The following is a 20,455-nucleotide window of genomic DNA, read 5'->3' on the forward strand; positions in this document are numbered from 1 at the left end:
AAAGCTACGTATATCATATTGACCTTTATTTCCCAATAGCTTTCACCCATATTAGCAAGTGCACCTTCACCATGAACCAATCCCCATGTGCCAACATCATCACAGAAGATGGATGACAAGAAGAAGAAAGAAGAAGGGCAAGACACGCCCTGATCCCTCCATCTTGTCTCCATAACCTCCCTGTACCAAGAACCCTAAAAGCTGTATTTCACCCTGTAAATATATTTTTCTTGCACCATTCACTCCCAAGTGACTCTCATGTCCTCAAACAGGTGTCACCTCCTTAGAAGGATCAAAATCAAGCCACCAGACTCTCCTGGCAACATTCCAGGATTTCCGAGCCCCCCAAGGCTTCTCTCGATAACTCTGGACATCCAGAGTGATGTGCTGAGTTCCCACAGTCTTGTTTTAAGTGGCATCCATCAAGTAGAGTTCGAACTCTGGCCAGGTTCTGGCTCTACTTGAATGGAATGCCAATCAACCCGGAGTTTCTCCTGCATCAAAGATTCAAAGGGCATTTTGGAGAGAAGATGAGTCCGGACATGAACTCTCCAAATCTCTCTAGTTTTAAGGTCAAACAGGTTGCAGACTCTGGGAGGATAAGTCGGTGCTGTGGTGTCAACCAAAAAACTGAGGAGATCCTGCAAAGATATCCAAAGCCATGGTTCAGTCAGCCCCCATGACTGGTCGCCTTATATTTTAAACAAGTTAGTGCTGTTTTTTAGAAAAAACAGTTAAACAGTTAGAGATAGTTAGCTTTTCGTTTGTTAAACATTTACAGTTACAAGTTTGTTGCGGTTGTGTTACATAGTTCAAGTTTGGTGCATTTTGCCAGTTACACGTCTGCCACTTGTCAGTTTTAACCTTAGCATTTTCTGGTTTTAGCTGGTCATACAAGTGGGGGGAAATGTGGGAAGATATCGCGATGTTACGCTCAAGATATCGTGATGTTACGCTCAGGTGGAACCCCTCCCCTTTTACCGTTACCTGACCATTAACCCCTGCTATAAATGACCCCGTGAAACCGTTAATAAATGCCATTTCACCGTCCACCACATTGGTGTGTGCGTGTGCTTGGTCCGTGTGGCAAAGCTGCTGCCACCGAGCCGTCCTTGACCCGGGACGCCACGCCCCAAGCGGAGGCAACAGCACTGCTACAAGTGGAGAGAGAGAGAGAAGGGAGGGCGGCGTGAGAATAAGTGATAAGACCAAGGCAGAAATAGCCTTGATCTCTAACTCATTCTCAAAACCTCACTAAGGTTTTTTTGTTCTCTGAAAGCAAGATTAATTGTTTCTTTATTTTTCTTTCTTTCTTTCTTCTTTTTTCGTTGTTAGGATGGGGGTGGGTTTGTTCTGAGAAGGTGTTAGAAGAATGGATCTGTGAAGGCTGAACAGCTAAATAATGCTCAGAGCGTAAATGGCAATAGATGTTAAGACTGGCCTGGCTCTCTTTTTTTTTGTTTATGTTTTTGGTTGTTTGGTTTGGTTTGGTTTTCTTTGGTTTTCAGTGTTTTTTTTTTGTTTAACTAATTGTGGCTCACAAGAAGAGGAATTTGCCTCTGAGTTTTCCCTTCAGTGCTGTCAAGGCTTCCTGCCTTAGAAAGAAAGGGAAGCATCCTAAGCATGGCAAGTCCCTTTTTCTCTAGGAGAACTGTCCTTTACATGATCCCAAGAGCTGAACAACCTAGCGCAGCTCAAGACTCAGCTGGGTACAAGAAGAACAAGCAGCTGTGGCCAAAAAAACCCCAAAAAACCCAACTTGTTGCTAAACCCAGGAAGTTTTGAAGAATGCTAATGGCAAATCCTGATGTAGAGTTGCCTTTCCTCCAGTCACTGTTCTGTGCTATTGAGAAGTCCTTTTCAGGTACTACTGACAAATGAGGCAGCAATCCAAGCCAAGGGAAAAGAGAGTGGATCCAGGCCAGCAGAATCAAAGGAGCTGTGAAGGAACCTGAGGAGTGGACTAGCACATTTAAACCGGGTGATACCAAATTGGCTCCTAAGTTGGGACTGGGTGGTAACGAACTGCAAGGACCCAAATGATCCAATGAATGTACAAAGAATCACAGCTAATTGAGAAACAAGGCCAGGTTTATGTCAGTGGTTTCAAGTGCCATCTGGACAAGTCTTGAGACATGTCAGATATCCAATTTGGGGAGGAATACTTCCACTCCAAACAGGAGCATCAGGACTATTTTGGTGAGAGAATTCTCATGTTCTGGCCTTAGCCTGTGAGTTCTACAAAGAGGAGGAGGAATTACAACTTCCATCAGGGCCATACCATATACCCTGTTTGCTTCATCCTAATATCAGATATGCTGGGTTATAATGCTGGCTTAAATGTAAATGTTTAAATTGTGGGAAAAATTGGTATTGTAGTTTACACAATCGATGCTCATGTTGCAGGAAGTGTCGAGCACCAAATCTATCCCCTATCCAGACAGAACTCAGAACAACTGAAATAATAACTTTGTTTTGTGGATGGGAGATATTAGTGCCTGTTGAGTGGGAGATACCTGAGGAACAGTGGGAAACCACAATTACAGAGTGTCAAAAATGATTTGCCTGGAAATTAGCAAAAAGGGAGTGACAAAGAGAAGAGGGCAAGACTGGATTGGCGGCTGTGCTCGCCACCGAGAAGATCAAATACACCTGCTATGGGCAGCAACCCCATAGGCATGGCAGGTGGGGGTATAAGCCATGCCAGACCTCTGTTATTCCTTTTTCTGTCACTCATCTTCTGTCTTTTCCCTTTAGGGATACCAGCAAAATTGTGTCACAAATGCTATCAAAAGCATTACAGGGAAAGAAATCAAAGTTCCTCTTTTATTACACACACCCATGTCAGCAGTCACTGCTATGACCCATCCAAATTAAGTACCTGTAGGCAAAACAGGGGAAAATACTGCATTGCTAGAAACTTAGGAAAAAGTGAGAAGATATTGGGAAGTGAATGTCCAAAAGGGGAGAGATGGATTTGTTTCACATTTAGCTTTAAGGGTAGAGTCCAAGATTTGGTGAAAGAACAATCAGTAAACAAAAAGGGAAAACCAGCACAGCAATCTGACTCTGTATCAGCCCCAATTAATAAGCTGAATAATCTTATAAGACTCCAAACAGTTGTAGAGATAATAACAAACATAACCAAATGGGCATTGGAATTAATATCAAGTCAACAAAGCCAAACAAAACCCATAATATATCAGAATAGATTGGCTTTAGACTCTCTATTGGCCAAAGAAGGGAGTGTTTGTGGAAAATTTAATATATCGGGTGTAGATATATTAAAATAGATGACCACCATGAAATATAGCCCACATACTGATCCAAAATTGGGAACCAGTGTTAAAAAAACTAGCTGGTGAGATCATGTATAGAATGGTGGAAGAAATTAGGCTTCTTCCTTTTATGTGTTACAGCTGTTTGGATATTTCTTCCTTGTTTGATTCCTTGTTTTATTCAGCTAATTATCAGCGTAGTCCAAAGCATAAGAAACATTGCCCAAGCTAAATGTTTTATAAAGAATAAGAGGGAATTTTGTTATAGATGCTGTTCCAGATTGTAATGCAAGATGTTTTCCATGACCATCTGTATGGCAGATTATCTTTGTCAAGCGGGCAGTTTGCCTTATCTCTCTCTTTGAGTCCTCGGGAGGGGACATCTGTTGATAACAGACTATTGAATGTCACTGCATGACTGATAAGAACTGTAACATCCCATTGGGAGATGCTCCGCCCAGAGGGAGGAGCCAAGCATTGCTACCCAGATATAATCCAGAGGTTTTTGAGACACCAGCACAGCTTTCTCCACTGGATTCCCCAGAGGAACAGCAGCTGCCTCATCTTCCACTGGATCATCGGAGGAAGAACACATCCTTCCCTACAGGACCCCCTCTGCTCCAACAGAATCACCCCTGACACTGCAGGAGGGCTGCAGCCACATTTCCAATTGCACTGCTACCACACCTTTACCCACAGGGTGTCAGGTTGGGTTCTGACTCTGCCCGTGTTGTTCTAGTGTGCTGCATGCTTTATTTTATCCTTTTATTTTTTTCCTTCCCTATTAAAGAATTGTTATTTCCTGCTCCCATATTTTTGCCTGAGAGCCCCTAAATTTAAAGTTTATAGCAATCAGGAAGGGTGGGGAGGGTTTACATTCTCCATTTCAGGGGAGGCTCCTGCCTTCCTTAGCAGACTCCTGTCTTTCCAAACCAAGACAGCCACACGTCCCGTGTCTGTGTCACGCCCCTGCGACTGTGCCGGCCACCCAGCACCAGGGCTGGTCCCAAAGAGGCTGTGGCAGGGCCTGTGGAAGGCCCCGGTGCCCTTCCTGCTCAGCTGCGGTGGCAGCCGTGGGGGCTCATTCTGCTGCCCTGAGCAGGCAGAGCAGAGGAGCAGCTGCTTCTTGTTTGGGCCGTGGCTAAAGTTCCTGCTGGGCTGTGTCTTCAACCCTTGGGGCAAGGTCTTGCCTGCAAGCTGGGGCAGTTTGGGTGGCGTGGGGGTGTCCCCAGGGCACGTGGAGGTGTGTCCTGGGGCTCTCTGTGACACAGTGCACCGTGGTCACCGTGGGATGGAAAGGGACAGAATGTGAGAGTGTGACCCTTTGTGACACGTCGTGACGTAGGTGCTGGTGGCGCCACGGCTACGCCACAGTGCTCGGTGCATGCGACGGGACAGGACAGGACAGAGCAGTGCTGTGAGGAGCCCCCACACAGCCAACTCGTTCCTTGCTGGCCCGGAGCTTTTCCCAGGCGTTCCCTGTGCAGGTGACCTCGAGGCCAGGCTGCGGGACTCGGTGACGTGGAGCATTTCCCAAGCGTCTGCCATCCCTGCGGCCGGTGCCCTCAAGGACAGACTGCGGGACTTGCAGTCCTATTTCCCTTTTGAGACTTCTCTCTTGCTGCTGCCCTCGAGGACAGACTGCAGGAGTTCCTGTCCTGTAGCCTTCCCGAGGCTCCTCTGTTGCAGGTGCCTTCAAGGCACAACTGCAGCACTTGCTCATCTTCAGCTCTTCCGAGGCCTCTCTGCTTCAGCAAGCACTCATAACTGCAAAGAGTGACATGGAGCAGAGACCCCCCAGCGTGCCCAAGCTGGCCTGGGTGGAGGAGGAAGAGGCTGGAGCTACCTCAGCACAGCAGCCTGAAGAACTGGAGCAGTTCCAGCTGCTGCAGGAGCGTGAGTGTCAGAGCTGGGCCACAGGGCTGGTGCCTGCAGCCAGCCTGGCCCCATCCCATCCCATCCCATCCCATCCTATCCCATCCCACCCCATCCCATCCCATCCCATCCCATCCCATCCCATCCCATCCCATCCCTGTGGACATATCCATGGATAGGACAGAAGCTGGGCTGGAGCACCTGGCAGCCGCGCTCCATCCCCCGGGGCATCCCAAGGCTCTCCCTGCCTGGGCAGCGCAGGGCTGGGCTGTGTTCTCTGGCCTCTCCCGCAGCCCCTCAGCTCTGGCTGCGCTCGCTCTTTGCCAGATGCAGCCCAGGACCGGACACAAGAACAGGAAGACGCCCGTGGCCACTTGGACAGAACAGCACAGGTACCTGCAGCCATCCCCACCTGGGCTGGGCCTGCTGCACTGCTCAGCCAAGCACCTGGCTTGGAGCGCTCCATGGATTCTCCCTCTCTTGCTGCCCTTCTCCTGCCGACCCTCTGTGAATTCATCACGTGCCTTTGGCAGGAAGAGACCGCCGGTGTGGGCACGGGCGTCTTGGCCAACCTTCCGTTCCTTGATGCCGAGATCGATGCTGCCATGCTGGATTTGCTTGTGGAGAAGGGTGTCTCCAATCCAGTGCAAGTAAGCAGCCTGGGGCAAGGGCTCAATGGCTCCAGCAGGGGTGCGGCGCCTCGAGCCGGCTCTGCCGGGCTCCCTCGGCCTTTGAGGCCCGGCCCAATGCGGTTGGAAGGGAAGCACTTCTCAGGGGGAGTTGCTGCTCTGGCAGCTCTCCAAGTCTCCCCGTGCCCTCTGCAGGTGCCCGCCATGGTGAGGTCCATCCACCAGTGGCTCACGGCCAATGAGCCTGCTGGGCACAGGCTGGACAAGGCCCTTCTGGAGCTGACTGAGGAATACCCCTCTGACGTGCTGATCACCCTCTTGCGCTGGGCCCCATCGTGTGACAGGTGGGGCAGCCCCACATGCCTTGAGGGCTTCGGGTTCACCGGCCCATCACCCTGTAGAGCCTGTCCCTGCTGACTGCCAGACAGGCGGGCAGTTCCAGGATCCTCTGGCTCCTCTGTTTTCCAGGGCTGCCATGTCAGCTCCTGAGCCTGGTGCCACGCTCCCTCCCTGCCCCTCGGGGCCTGTACCCACGTGGGCTGGCTGGCCGCTGCCGGCCAGGGGCAGTGGGCAGAGGCAGGGCTGAGGGCCAGCGCGGGGCCCTGCAGCTGCCCAGGCCACGGTGCTGTGGCCGAGCCCGCCCTGACACAGAGCTCTGACCCCACAGAGCTGCCGCCACCATGTGGGGAACCATCATGTCCTCGAGCAGGACTGCGGAGCCGGCGCTGCGGCTACTCCTCTATGTGCTGAGCGCCTGGCCAGTGCACAGCGCGTACACCTCCGATGGGGACAACGCAGGAGTCTTTGCCCTGGCTGTGAGTTTCTGGTGCCGGCCTTTGCCAGCCCCCAGGCCGCCTCTCCAGCAGCCAGCTCTCTGTCCTCCCCCCAGCTGCATCCCCCTGCCTCAGGCACTGGGCTGAATCCTGCCTTAGGGGAGGGGTTCAGGGGCACCAGGCCGGCTGCTCCCCCCGTGTCTCCCCCGGCCTCTCCCTGGCATGCTCAGGCCCTGCCACGTGGATGTCTTGGCACTGAGCCTTGTCTCTGGCTGTTTTATTTCTTGCAGGCAACCGTGGCCCTGTGGAGAATCTTTAATCTGGCCTGGCGCTCACCTGTGGTGCTGGAGTATTTCTCCAATCTCTTTCTGCGTCTGCTCTTCCAAGCTTACATCAGCATGCAGGATATGCCAGAAGAGGTTGAGACCTTCTGGAAGGGATGCCAGGAGCAACACGGCCTCTCCGCCAACCCCAACAGGTGCTCCATGCCAGTCCTCCCAGTCTCCCCATCCCTCCCATGCCCCCAGGGCAGGAGCTGGGGCTCCCAGCGTGACCTGGGCTTTGCTCTGCACACAGCTTTGCGCTGCAGACCCTGAAGGCCCTGCTCTGCCAAATGCACTATGAGCACGTGGTGCTGTCCATGGAACGCAAGCGTGCCTGGGACACGCTGCTCTGTGCCGACACCCACCACTGTGCAGTGCGTCTGCTGGCCAGGTGAGACCTCGTTCTCCCCACCGCCCCTCTCCTTTGTGCCTGCAACGCCCCACACAGTCCCCGTGCTCATGGGCAGCAAGGCCTTGTCACCAAGGGAGGCATGAGCAGACTGGAAAATGCCGGCACAGGAGGCTGCTCGGGAACGGCCGCCTCCCAAAGCGCCCTCGGGATGCTCGGGAGCAGACCAGAGCTCTGCCAGTCAGCCCTGGGAGAGGTTTGCCCGCCCGGCCCAGGAGCAATGGTGCCTTTTTCTCCCTGCCAGGGAGATGCGCCGTGTCTCCATCATCTGGTGTTGTGGCATGGCATCCTGCCTCTTTGACCTGCTCAGCCAAGGCATTTCAGACTGGGAGCTGCCCGCCCTGGCCTTCCTGGTGGAGGTGAGCCCCATGGCCAGCGCTGCCTGGCTGAGCTGCCTCCCAGCCCTCTGCCCTCTCGTAGCCGCAGCTGCCTGGGGCGCTGCCTGTGCCCTGTGCTGCTGCCTTGGCTCGGCCCTGTGCACTTCTGAGCTCCTGCCAGCTGGGCACCTCTGTGCCTGCTCTGTGCCTGCTCTGTGCCTTTCAGGTCCTGGATTGCCTGGACTTGAGCGAATGCGGTAAAAAAGTCCTGGAGATCTTGACAAGGCACCTGCAGAGCGAGTCCAGGCAGATGCGTGGCGTGGCGCTGCGAGGCCTCGTGGTGCTCACCTCGATGGTGAGAAGGAGGCAGCAGCTGAAGCTGTGCTGGCAGCGTGGGGCTGGGGCAAGCAGCCCCTTGGGCTTAGCTGGGCTTTGGCAGCTGTGGCAGCTGCTCCCAGCTCTCCAGGGTCACTGTTCAGCTGCCTGAGTGCTTTGGGACAGGCCTTGGGCCTCTGAGCCCTGCAGCAGCAGCAGCAGCAGCAGCAGCGTGGGGTTGCCCGGCCTTGTTTTGCACACAGGATCCAAGCATGTACAGCCTGACTGAAAGCCTTGGGAAGCTACTGTGGGATAGGGATGAAGACATCGTGGAGAAGACCCTCATTGTGCTCAGCCTCCTGCTGCTGCAGAAAGACTTGGCAATAGCCAGCCCCATCGCCCTGCAGCTGGCTGAGGCGCTCTGGCACCTCTTTGACAATGTGAGGCTCTGTGCCCCCAGCCACGAGTACTTGGGTGCTGCCTTGGGCCTGGGCACAGGGAGGCCTGGAGCAGCTGATGTGGAGGGCTTTGGCTTCCTTTTCAACAGGACAACAGCCTTGTGCAGCTGCTCTCCATTCGCCTCTTCCAAGACGTGATTGCCTTGGTAGTGGCAAAGGGAGAAAAGCCCCTGAAGAAGCACGTGAGCCAGAGCCTGCTCCCACTCTTCTTCCACTGCCATGATGAGAACGGGCGTGTGGCACAGGTGAGGCCTCCTGGGTGTCCCCATGGAAGGAGCTCAGCTGTCTCCCCAGCCCCTGGCACCTGACGGGCTCCAGCCTCCTCCCGGCCCTGGCACAGAGATGCGGGTCCGGTGCCCTGGGCTGCGGTGCCATCTCTGGGTCTCTGCTGCTCTGCAGGCCTCTCGGGAAACGCTGCTTTCTGCAGTAAGCTTCCTGAAGAGGAAGGATCTCAAGCAGCTGCTGCAGACGGATCAGATGTGGAGATTTGCCGAGTGCTTGGTAAGGACAGCCTGGAATGCCCAGCCCAATCCCTGGAGAAGCCGCCTGCCCCCGGCGCCCGGTCTGTGGGGCTGGCAGCTGTGGCCCCTGCCCAGTGCCGCAGGCAGGGGCACCAGCCTGCGCCCCACACGCCGCTCCCTTGCTGGGCCGTGCGGGCTCTTCTCCAGGCTCCTGTGGCCCCAAGGCCGGTGCCGATGGAGGCCCGAGGCAGCCGGGCTCTGCTGCGGGGCGGCACCGCGGCTCGCCGGGCCCTCCGCCCCGTGCCGAGCCCGGCGCCTGCGGCTGCTGGCGGGGCCTCAGGGCTCTGTGGGCACGGGGAGCGCTGGCGGCCGTAGGCAGCGCCCGGCCCAGGGGCAGGGCCCGCATCAACCCTTTCCCTCCGTGCCCCGCCGCTCTCTGCAGCTGGCAGAGGACAGGAGCCGAGTGGCCGAGCAGCTGCGCCTGGCCCTGCCCTACGTGCGGAGCGCACAGGAGCCCCTGCGAGAGGCGGCCGTCAGGTTCATGGGTGAGCGCCAAGCCCGGCTCCCTCCCCGGCCCGGCCCGCCGCAGCTCGGCCCCAACCCCGCCTGCTGGCCCGGCAGCAGGATCCGGGCGCGGGCATGTGCAGCCCCGGCCGGGCTCGGCATTGCTGCTGCCGCCCTCTGGCAGCCGTGGCCTGGGGCGGCAGCGTGCGCCAGGGGCCCGGGCTGAGCCCTGCCGGGCCAGCAGGGCGTGTGGCCTCGGGGCTGGCAGCGCCCCTGGGCGGCAGCTGTGGCTCTGAAGGCAGGACACGCTCTGTGTTCCCCAGGGATGGCCGGGCGCTTCCTGACAGGGCAGCAGCCGCACTTCCGCATCATCTGCAGGGGTGAGTGCGGCCCGCGGGCTCTCGCCGGGGGCTGCCGCTGGCACCTGCGTTCCCTGGCCCGCCCGCCCACGGCTCCGCTCCCTGCGCGCCCCAAGGTGCCCACAGCACAGACACCTTGCAGGCGCCTGGGGGACATTCCTGGCCAGCAGCTGCCAGCTCGTCCTTCTTGCCTCCTGCTTCCTCCAGGCCGTGCCAGGAGCTGCGTGCTATGCACGAGCCTGGAGGCTCTCCCCAGCTCCCCGCAGATCCAGCCTCTGACTGGGCCTCTGTTTCTCTCTCTGCAGCCCTTCAGGACATGACGGATGACACCAGCCCTGCCATCTCATGCCTGGCGCTTCAAGCTCTGTACATCCTTTTAGCTCTACAGAGCGTTCCCTTCTCCCGACTCCAGAAGATGCGAGACCAACTGCGCCGCCTCTGGCACTCGCGGCCTTTGCTGTGTGGCCGTGGCTGAGTGTCCTGCTGCGGCGCTGTGCAGAACTGCTCCGGGAGGCTGCGTCTGCTGGGGCCACCTGAGCCTGCGGGGAACACCTCTCCTCTGCCAGCACTTCCTTTCCCTTCACCCCCTGGAGGAACATTAAATTGCTGTTGTTGGATAGCCGGCTGTCCAGGAGCTTTCTCTTGGTGCAGAGTGTCTTCAGGCCAATGGGGAAGAGGGGGAAAAGGCTGCTTGGTCTGCACAATTTGCCCAAGCGTGCGGTGTGGAAGGGAAAGTGTGGAAGAATGGCTGGAGGAAAAGGGCCATGGATCCGTGGAAATGTTGTACAAGCAAGCCCCATGATAACTGAGCATACATGTTAACTTAGCAGCTTGGCATAAGTGGGCCGCACTTAGCATAACCAGGCCGCACGCCATGATAGGAAGATGCTGTGTCCTGCCTGCTGACAAGGTCAAACGGGCAAGGACAGCAACGAGAATAGAAACCATAAAGTATGCATAACCACAAAGTAGGAGGAATATGTAAATGTAATCTCTTGCTTTAAACCAAGAAACTCATGACATGTATGAGCAATTAAACCAAGAAACTAACAACAAGTATGCATAATTACTGGAAAACAATATAAAAGTACCAGTGTACTCAAGATAAACCGAAGCTTGCTTTACCAATCATATTGATTGATTGCTTGTCTTCCCTCGCCGCCATCAGGAGGGGGCTGTGGGATGCTGAGAGGGACGGGAGGGCTTTGGTGGCTCCTGGCCAGGACAAAAAGGGATCAATTGGAGGTTTCAGGGGCTCCCGGCTGGGCTGGGGGCCACAGGGAGGGCGCTGGGAGGGGCTGGGGGTGTCCCTGAGGGGTTTTGGGGGTGCTGAGCCCTGCGGACCCCCCAGAGATGCCGCCGGACGCCGCCCGCAGCAAGATGCTGACGGGCATTGGGGGCTTCGTCTTGGGCTTCGTCTTCCTGGCGCTGGGGCTCGGCTTCTACGTGCGCAAGAAGGTCAGGGCGGGTGCCGGGGGTGGCGTCCCGGCCGTGGCGGAGCGTGTGCGCTCCCGCCGGGGCCCCCAGCCCGGTGTCACCCCCTTTTCTCTGCCCACAGAGCTCCTGAGCCGGCGGCGGCCGCAGCCCCTCCCCGTGGGCTCGGGCCCGGCCGGGACCCCCCGCTCCGTCCCCGCTCCGCTGATTTTGGGGGGGGTCCCGTGTCCCCCCCAGCCCCGCTGGCGCTCTGCCCCCGCCCAGTGCCTGCTCCCAGTGCTCCCAATAAAGCTTCCCAGTTGGCCCCGGGGCCGTTTATTGGGGGGCGATGGGGAGGGGTTGGGGGGGGCGGTGATGGGACGGATTTGGGCAAAGGGAGGGGGACAAAGGGTGGGGGCTGGGCCCGGGGGGGAGCGGGAGGAGGAGGAGGAGGAGGAGGAGGAGGAGGAGGAGGAGGAGGAGGAAGAGCAGCAGCACCAGATCCCCACGGTTTCCCTGCCCCGCCAGAGCTGCAGCCCCCCCCCCCGGCCCTGTCAGCGTCGCCCCCTCCCCACATCCCGCAGTGAGCTGCGAGAGGGAGCTCAGCCCTGGTTAAGAATCTCTAATTACTTTAAAATAACTAATACTATTTCATTTTAATAACATTTTATTTTACTATATGAAAACATCTCTATAATTTACATTTATATAATTTAAAAATAATTTTAATACTACTTAATAATTCCCTTGACCCCTTGATAATAAAATTGTGTTTCTGTCACGATCCCTCCTCATGGACGGGTTTACTGATGGGGGATCTTGTTGGATCGGCAGAAGAAATGCAGCACACAATATGAGTGAACAGCAAGTCTCCAACTTTATTGATAGTTCACACATATTTATATTGGTGTTAATGTGGCTTATACATATTGCAAAGCTGAGCTCATTATTGGTTAATTACTTATCAGTAAACCACACCTACTTCTATATTCTTATGGTTATTTTGTTACTACTTCTACATTCTTGTGGTTATTCTGCTGAAACTATCCTCATATTTTTGGCAAAAGATCCTCTCCTCTATCCTGTTGTTGCACCAAGGGCACAATCTCCTTGTCAGGGGTTGGACACTGACTGCTGAATCCTAGACTTGCCTCCTTCTAACTTAACCAACGCTATTATGTCGACGTGACCTTTCTCAGCTGGCCAGCTGTCCACAAAGCTCTCCACATTTCGCCTGTTTTTCTGTTGAACAAGCATGGTCTGATTAAATGCAGCAGATACCATCTTTTGCACCATGTTCTGTAGGCATATGCAAAACCACGGCAAAATTAATACTACTAACAAAGCTATAATGCTCACTATAATGCTGACCTTAACAATAGAGCGTAACCATGATCCCAGGCCTAAAGATTTGAGCCATCCATCAATACCAAAGCCTGATTCTACCTGTAGGTTTCCAGTTAACCGCTCCAGTGTGGAGAGCTTTGTGGACAGTTGGCCAGCTGAGAAAGGTCACGTCGACATAATAGCATTGGTTAAGTTAGAAGGAGGCAAGTCTAGGATTCAGCAGTCAGTGTCCAACCACTGACAGGGACATTGTGCCCTTGGTGCACCAACAGGATAGAGGAGAGGATCTCATGCCAAAAATATGAGGACATTTTCAGCAGAATAACCACAAGAATGTAGAAGTAGTAACAAAATAACCATAAGAATAAAGAAATAGGCGTGGTTGACTGAGAAGTAATTAACCAATAATGAGCTCAGCTTTGCAATATGTATAAGCTTCATTAACACCAATATAAATATGTGTGAACTATCAATAAAGTTGGAGACTTGCTGTTCACTCATATTGTGTGCCGCATTTCTTCCGCCGATCCAACAGGATCTGAGAGTGCAAAACCCGACATAGCCATGGGGGGTTTGCAGTGATAATCAAAACAAATGCACCTTTATTGAAACAACCACAGCGAAATGCGTTCAGGAGGAATTGGGGGTAAAAGGGAAAAATAAGGAGAAGAGGGAGGGAGAGAAAAGAAAGGTTTATAGGTACCAAACATCGAACAGCAAAGTCCTTCGATGTCCTGCCCATGGAGCTCACCAGGTCACGTCTGGGGAGATCTCAGGGGTGCAGCTCATCCCAACTCTAATTATCCTCTGTTCTGATGGGGGAAGGGGATGAATCTTGAAACCAAATCAAAGGCAGTCTATTGTATTTTCAGGGGGAAAAATGGTATTTGGGGAAGGGTGCACACAGTCCATGTTCAGCAGTGGGCGAGAGCCATTGTCTTCTGGTCTACTGCTCACACCTGCAACATCCATCTCACTTTGGCCAGCTTGCCTCCCCCACACCCCCCCGGGTTGGGGGTTTCAGTCCCAATCCCTGGAAAAAATGAGAGGGGTCTTTTCACATGGGGGTTTCATGTCTCAGTTATTGATGGAGGCTTCTCACATCTCTGTCTGTCACAGTGACTATAAACGAGTGAGGGTCCTCTCTGGGGGACCACCCAAAAATTCAGGAGAAGTCCAGCCAGGCCAAGAGGTGGGGAAAAATTCCAGAATTTTTCACAGTGCCCCCTTCTTCTTTTCATTGGGCTCACTGTAGCACACAGCAAACACACCAGGGAACAACAGCACAGCAACACTCTCAGGCCTCGGGGCCCTCGGCGTGGACCTTTCTCCTACAGGGTCAGAGATTGCGGACGGGGGGGGGCTTTTCTTCAGTGGTCCCCAATGACGATCGTGAGGCAGATGAGGGAAACTTTGGGCAGAGTCTCACACCCACATCCTGCAGTGAGTGGGGAGGGGGAGCTCAGCCCATGTTAGGAGTCTTTAAATGATTTAAAATAACTACTAATTTTAAATTTTAATAAAACTTTAGTGAAATTAATTAAAACGTCCATATAATTAAAATTTATATAATTTTTAAATATAATTTAATAATGCTTAATAATTTCTTTGATCTCTTGTTAATAAAATTTTGTTTCTAAAGTGGAGTGGGACAAAGGGATCTGAACAGAAAATCCTGAACAAGCTCAGTCCCAGAAAATCGGGGTTAAATGTGAAATGAGCAGCTCTGATTGGCCGCCCCAGCACAGCCCGCCCTTCCAGTCCCTCCCAGTCCATTCCCAGTCCCTCTCCAGCCCAGCCCAGCCCTCCCCTCTCTCTCCCAGTGCCCCCCAGCTGATCCCAGTGTGTCCCCGCTCTCTCTCTCTCTCTCTCTCTCTCCCAGTGCCCCCCAGCGTGTCCATCTCGCTGGTGCCCCCCTCGAGCTCCCAGCCCGGCCCCGGCCGCCTGCTCTGCTCCGTGATGGATTTCTACCCTGCTGCCATCCAGGTGAGGTGGTTCCAGGGCCAGCAGGAGCTCTCGGAGCACGTGGTGGCCACCGACGTGGTCCCCAACGGGGACTGGACCTACCAGCTGCTGGTGCTTCTGGGAATCTCCAAAAATCCCGGGAAAATGGGTTTAGGACCATCCAGACACCTAAAGTCCTGGAAAAAGGAGAATTCGACAACAGCCAACGCCCCAAAATGATGAAAAAGGGGGGAAAAAATCCTGAAAAAAACCCCCAAAAAAATCAAAAATATCCACAAAAATCCCCCCCAAAAAAATTGAGATGGATTCCCCCCTTAATTTTCCAAAATTAAAAAAATTCCAGCGAACCCCAAATCCGGGACCCCTCCCACAACCCCTTCTTGGACCCCAAGAATTGGAGGCAGGGTCAGGGCCAGCAGCGGCAGCAGCCGGGGGAGGCTCCGCGCTCCGTCCATGGCTCTCCGGGCACACCGGGAAGGGTCGGTGCTGCTCCCAGGAACGCGGATCCAAACTGAGGGGACTGGGAACCGGGGAGCAGCACCCCAAAAAGCGCTCAGCCAATGGGAGAGAAGAGTTTATTGCGCGTCATGTGTTGCTGGGTAGAGGGTTTAAATATTCAGCTCTTTAAGAAATCTCGGCCAATCAGAGCGAAGAACGTTTGTGACTCATTAGTTGCTGGGAAGAGGGTCTGGAAATCGGGCTCCCAAAGAAACCGGCCAATTAGAGAGCGCAAAAAACCAGCTCGGCCAATGAGAGCGAGCCCACAAACAAGCACAACAAATCAAAGCGCCGCCAAAAACCACGCCCGACCAATCAGGGAACGCGGCCCTCATGACCCCGCGCTGCTCCGGGCTGGCTCTCCCAGTTGAGCGCGGTTGGTTTGGGGTGGAGGTCGCTGACCATGGGGCGATGGGCGGCAGCTGGGGCCCTACTGGTGGCACTGGTGGTGCTGGGAGCCCCCCCGGCTGCGGGCGCGGAGCTCTCGGGTGAGCGGGGGGCGGGAGGCGCTGGGACAGGAGGGGGAGAAGGGGGAAAAGGGGGCGAAGGGGGGAGCCCGGAATGGAGGGGGAGGAGGAGGAGACCCCCCAAAGGGAGAGCGGGAGGGGCTGAGGGATGGGGGCAGGGGTGGGAGAGGGCGGGGAAGGGGGAAAAGGAGAGGGGGGGACCGCAAAACTGAGCGGGAGGGGGCCGGGGATTGGGGGATTCGTGGGAAAATGGGGAAATGGGACCCCAAAAGTGATTTGGGAGCTGTCGGAGGTGGGAGGGGAGAGGATGTGGAAGGGGAAATGGGGGAAGGGCGGCAAAGAGGAAGCGGCAGCGCGGGCAGGAGGGTCCCGTGTCGGCCGTGGGGCACAGGGGGTGCGGAGTGGGGATCCGCGGTGGGCCCCGGGCTCTGCGGGGTGCTGGGTGGGGCACCCCCTGAGCTGTGTGCTGCACTCACAGGGGTGTTCCAGAACATGCATCAGTACGAGTGTCACTTCATTAACGGTACAGAGAAGGTGAGGTACGTGGCGAGGTACATCTACAACCGGGAGCAGTACCTGATGTTCGACAGCGACGTGGGGCACTATGTGGGGTTCACCCCCTATGGTGAGAAACATGCCCAGTACAGGAACAGCGACCCGGAATTCCTGGAGGACGCACGGACTGCAGTAGACACGTACTGCCGGCACAACTACCGGATTACCACCCCATTCAGCGTGGAGCGCCGAGGTGAGGGCGGGGCAGAGCGTGTCCCCTCGGGCCCTGCCCTGCCAGTGACCCTGGAGCCCCTCAAAGGTTCCCGGGGAATCGCCCCAGAGCCCTCAGCCCTCCTTGACCCACCCCACGTCCTCCTATCTCCTCCAGTTCCTCCCAGCCCCTCCTAGTGCCCCCCGCGCGTCCATTTCAGCGACGCGTAAAGCTGACGCTTCTCAGCCAATCAGATCGCGTCTCTCTCATGACTCGTCTGTTGTTAGGCAGATCCGCAGCGCCCAGTGCCCCGCGCTGGACTCGGCCTCCCAGTGTCGCGAACTTCATTACCACTTCATCCCAGTGCCATCAAAATCCCTTCCAGTTGCACCCAGTCCCTCCAAGACCATCTCCAATTCCATCGCAGTCTATCCCAGTCCATTCCCGTCCCTCCCCAGCCCAGCCCAGCCCAGCCCTCTCCCATCTGTCCCAGTGCCCCCCAGCTGATCCCAGTGTGTCCCCGCTCTCTCTCTCTCTCTCTCTCTCTCTCTCCCCCAGTGCCCCCCAACGTGTCCATCTCGCTGGTGCCCTCCTCGAGCTCCCAGCCCGGCCCCGGCCGCCTGCTCTGCTCCGTGATGGATTTCTACCCTGCTGCCATCCAGGTGAGGTGGTTCCAGGGCCAGCAGGAGCTCTCGGAGCACGTGGTGGCCACCGACGTGGTCCCCAACGGGGACTGGACCTACCAGCTGCTGGTGCTGCTGGAAACCCCGCCCCGGCGCGGGCTCACCTACAGCTGCCAGGTGGAGCACGTCAGCCTGGAGCAGCCCCTGAGCCGGCACTGGGGTACGGGGGAGCCCCTGGGGGCGCTGGCAGAGCCACTGGGCTGTGCTGGGAGCCACTGGGAGGGAGCTGGAGAGAGCCGGGCTGGGACTGGTAGAGGCCCTGGGGACTGGGCAAGGGCTGGGAAGGGGTTTGGGGGAGGCTGGGGAGGGTGGGATGGGGTTGGGGGCTCCTGGTGGGCACTGGGAGGGAGTTTGGGGGTACTGGGTGTGACTGGGAGGGAGTTTGGGGGCGCTGGGTGTGACTGGGAGGGATCGCAGTGAGCCCGGAGGGGCTGGAAGGAGATCGGCCATGGCCAAGCGGGGCTCGCCATGAGCTCGGTTGTGCTGGGCACAGACTGGGAGGGCTCTGGCTGAGTCCTGCTGGGGCTGCCAAGGGACTGCGAGAGGCTTTGGGGCTCCTGGGGCGCTGGGGGCAACTGGGAGGGGGCTGTGGGATCCTCAGAGGGACGGGAGGGGCTTTGGTGGCTCCTGGCCAGGACAAAAAGGGATTGGGGGGAGGTTTCAGGGGCTCCTGGCTGGGCTGGAGGCCACAGGGAGGGCACTGGGAGGGGCTGGGGGTGTCCGTGAGAGGTTTTGGGGGTGCTGAGCCCTGCGGACCCCCCAGAGATGCCGCCGGACGCCGCCCGCAGCAAGATGCTGACGGGCATCGGGGGCTTCGTCTTGGGCTTCGTCTTCCTGGCGCTGGGGCTCGGCTTCTACGTGCGCAAGAAGGTCAGGGCGGGTGCCGGGGGTGGCGTCCCCGCCGTGGCGGAGCGTGTGCGCTCCCGCCGGGGCCCCCAGCCCGGTGTCACCCCCTTTTCTCTGCCCACAGAGCTCCTGAGCCGGCGGCGGCCGCAGCCCCTCCCCGTGGGCTCGGGCCCGGCCGGGACCCCCCGCTCCGTCCCCGCTCCGCTGATTTTGGGGGGGGTCCCGTGTCCCCCCAGCCCCGCTGGCGCTCTGCCCCCACCCAGTGCCTGCTCCCAGTGCTCCCAATAAAGCTTCCCAGTTGGCCCCGGGGCCGTTTATTGGGGGGCGATGGGGAGGGATTTGGGGGGGGGCGGTGATGGGACGGATTTGGGCAAAGGGAGGGGGACAAAGGGTGGGGGCTGGGCCCGGGGGGAGCGGGAGGAGGGGGAGGTGGAAGGGGCGGGGGACGTGAGAGAGAAGAGGGGAAGGAGGCGGGATGAGGAACGAGGACGAGCTGGAGGAGCCATTGAACCGGGGGAGGAGAGGCGGGAGGAAGAGGAGGGGGAGATGAGGAGAGGAGCAGAAACCAGAGAAGCAGCGGAGATCCTCCGGCCTTCACCGAGGTGTCCACGGGGGGAGCCAGGAAGATGTGGAGCCCCCAGCCAGGTGTGTTCCCAACGCGGGGGGCTCTGACCCTGGGGGTCACCCGGGATTATCCAGCGTGGATCCTCCAACGGGGGCTGGACCTGGAGCGGGGCACGGAGCTCATCCCGCACCGGGGCACGGCGGGATCCACGGGCATCGACCCCTCCCTCATCAAAGGACAGCTTTCAGTTACAGTGGTTAGGACAACTAGTTAGTTATGGTAGTTAGCACAGGTAGTTAGTTATGGTAGTTAGCAGAGGTAGTTGGTTATGGTAGTTAGCACTGCCTGTTTGTTATGGCAGTTTTTGGAATACAAACTCTCTCAAACCTCAACTCCCCTGACGTGTCCCTTCCCTCTCCCGCCGTGACTCAGCTGCCCGGAGCAATGTGAGGGGAGGGCGGGCCCAGCCTGACCCAGAGCTGAGCCCCAGCAGAGCCCTGGCAGAGCCCAGAGCAGCCTCGGCACCTGCAGAGTCAGCCTGGAAGGAGGCGCTTGGAGCCTTCTCGGCTGCACCCGGCTCTTGGTTACAAACTGTGTGTGCTGGAAAATGCCACCGGCTCTGCAGGAGGGCAGAAGGGGCCCGGGGAAGGCCCAGGTGCTCCATGCAAGGGAAAAACCTGCCCTGGGTTTGTTATAAATAACTAGGTAGTGCTGGCTTTTGCTATTATGTATTGACTTCTGCAAAATATTCTTAATCACAACAATTTTGATAGAGTACAGTTTGTAATCACTTTTCACTGCTTTTGCTATAGTATAATTTGTCAGCTTTTTGTGGCCAATGCCTGGCCCCTGTGTAGCTCAGATCCTCAGAACATCATTTATGGATGATATTTGAGTTTATGGACAGTGTGAAAAAGATACATTATAGTTTTGGCTTTTGTAAAATATTAAAGTGGATGCCATGTGTTGTGCATTAGAATCTTAACTTTTGCAGAAGTAGCTGTAGTTGTGAAATAATAACTAATGCTTTTATTTTTGTAACTAACTGACAATAATAACTCAGAGATATTTGTGAAAGAGCTAATGTTCTTTTAAAGTACTTGTGGAAATAGCTAAAAGCGTCTGCATGGTCAGATAACATTTAAGGAAGGGATGTGATGGGGCCCCTGCCACTGACCCTTCCACTGTCAATAACTGTCACCTGCTGAAACCACAGAACACGGGCCCTTGTGAGGCAGTGACACACAACCCTCAGAACAGCAATCCACGATTCCTGCACGTGCTCTAAAAAGGCGAGTTGGGGGTCAAACCAATCTAAAGAATTCCTGGAACACGTAAATGAGTTCAAAGAAATGTTTGAATATGTACAATCATTATGAATATGTATTTGAACAATACAATGGAGAAACTAGACAAGAAGAGTTGCTGTGGTTAATCAGTGTGCCTCTGGCCATTGCCAACACCCAGCGCTGTTACTGATTCGTCCCTTATTATTCCTTATTAAACTTTCAAAAATTCTAAAGAGTAAGGCTCATTTCTCACAAAACCCAAGGTGCTCACCCCTTGTTCTTCCCCCAAAGCCAGGATTTGTCAATCCCAAAATTTGCCTGGACGGAGGAGAAGGAGGCTGCGAGGAAAAGGAAGATGCGCTGGTGTGGAGGCCCATGGGAGTGTCAATCTCCCACCCATGGAGGACTGGTCCCCAATAAGAAGAATAGATTTCAAGGTTATGGTGAGAAGCTTGCTTCTCCCACAGATCTTTGCAGGCACATGCTGATTTATGGAAAGTTCTGTTACCCCATTGGCCCGTTGGCCTAATTACACTAGTTCACCCCCTATTACCCATCTCTGGTTAGTCCCTCGAATGTTCTCCCTCTCTGTCCCTCCATTGGCCCCAGTTTACTGCCTTCCTCTGCCCCTGTTTCCCTATTAGCTGTCCCGACCCTTAACCCCTCCTTTGCCCCATTTTCCCCCATATCCATTGGACCCTGACCCTCAGCTCCACCCTCACTACCCCATCTAAAAACCCCCTGTGCCCTCAGCTTGCACCCTGTCTTTGTCCCTGGACCCTGTTCAGCTCTGTCCCCTGTTCCTGTACCAATAAACCCAGTTTGCTGAGATCATACCCAGACCCATGCTGCCGACTTTGTCAGCTTTATAAAGCAGCCGTGAGCTCCGGGCTCCTGAGTGCCGGACGCTCCAGGGGCCTCGGCAGCGCCAGGACGCTCCAGACTGGGACAGCCAGGCAGGGCAGGAGGAATCAC

General features: G+C 55.9%; 2 protein-coding genes across 3 annotated transcripts in view; both read left to right on the forward strand.

Moving 5' to 3' along the window:
* The window catches only part of LOC139604926 (zinc finger protein 436-like), a 63,496-nt gene that overhangs the window by 29,551 nt on the left and 13,490 nt on the right, over positions 1–20,455 (forward strand). The gene's annotated exons all lie outside the window — the stretch shown is intronic.
* LOC139604964 (class II histocompatibility antigen, B-L beta chain-like) lies at positions 15,297–17,839 on the forward strand. 2 transcript variants are annotated; one of them, XM_071456313.1, is made up of 6 exons: positions 15,297–15,412; positions 15,870–15,930; positions 16,039–16,139; positions 16,656–16,940; positions 17,544–17,650; positions 17,751–17,839. In XM_071456313.1, the coding sequence occupies exons 1-6, from the start codon at positions 15,328–15,330 to the stop codon at positions 17,757–17,759; spliced, it is 648 nt and encodes a 215-aa protein (XP_071312414.1). In that variant the 5' UTR covers positions 15,297–15,327; the 3' UTR covers positions 17,760–17,839. The 2 variants fall into 2 exon arrangements, with proteins under 2 accessions (XP_071312414.1, XP_071312413.1); XM_071456312.1 differs by having other exon boundaries at positions 15,870–16,139.

The sequence above is a fragment of the Agelaius tricolor genome, unplaced genomic scaffold (assembly GCF_023055355.1).
Source record: "Agelaius tricolor isolate 1412-34295 unplaced genomic scaffold, bAgeTri1.0.p SCAF_57, whole genome shotgun sequence".
Taxonomy (NCBI): domain Eukaryota; kingdom Metazoa; phylum Chordata; class Aves; order Passeriformes; family Icteridae; genus Agelaius; species Agelaius tricolor.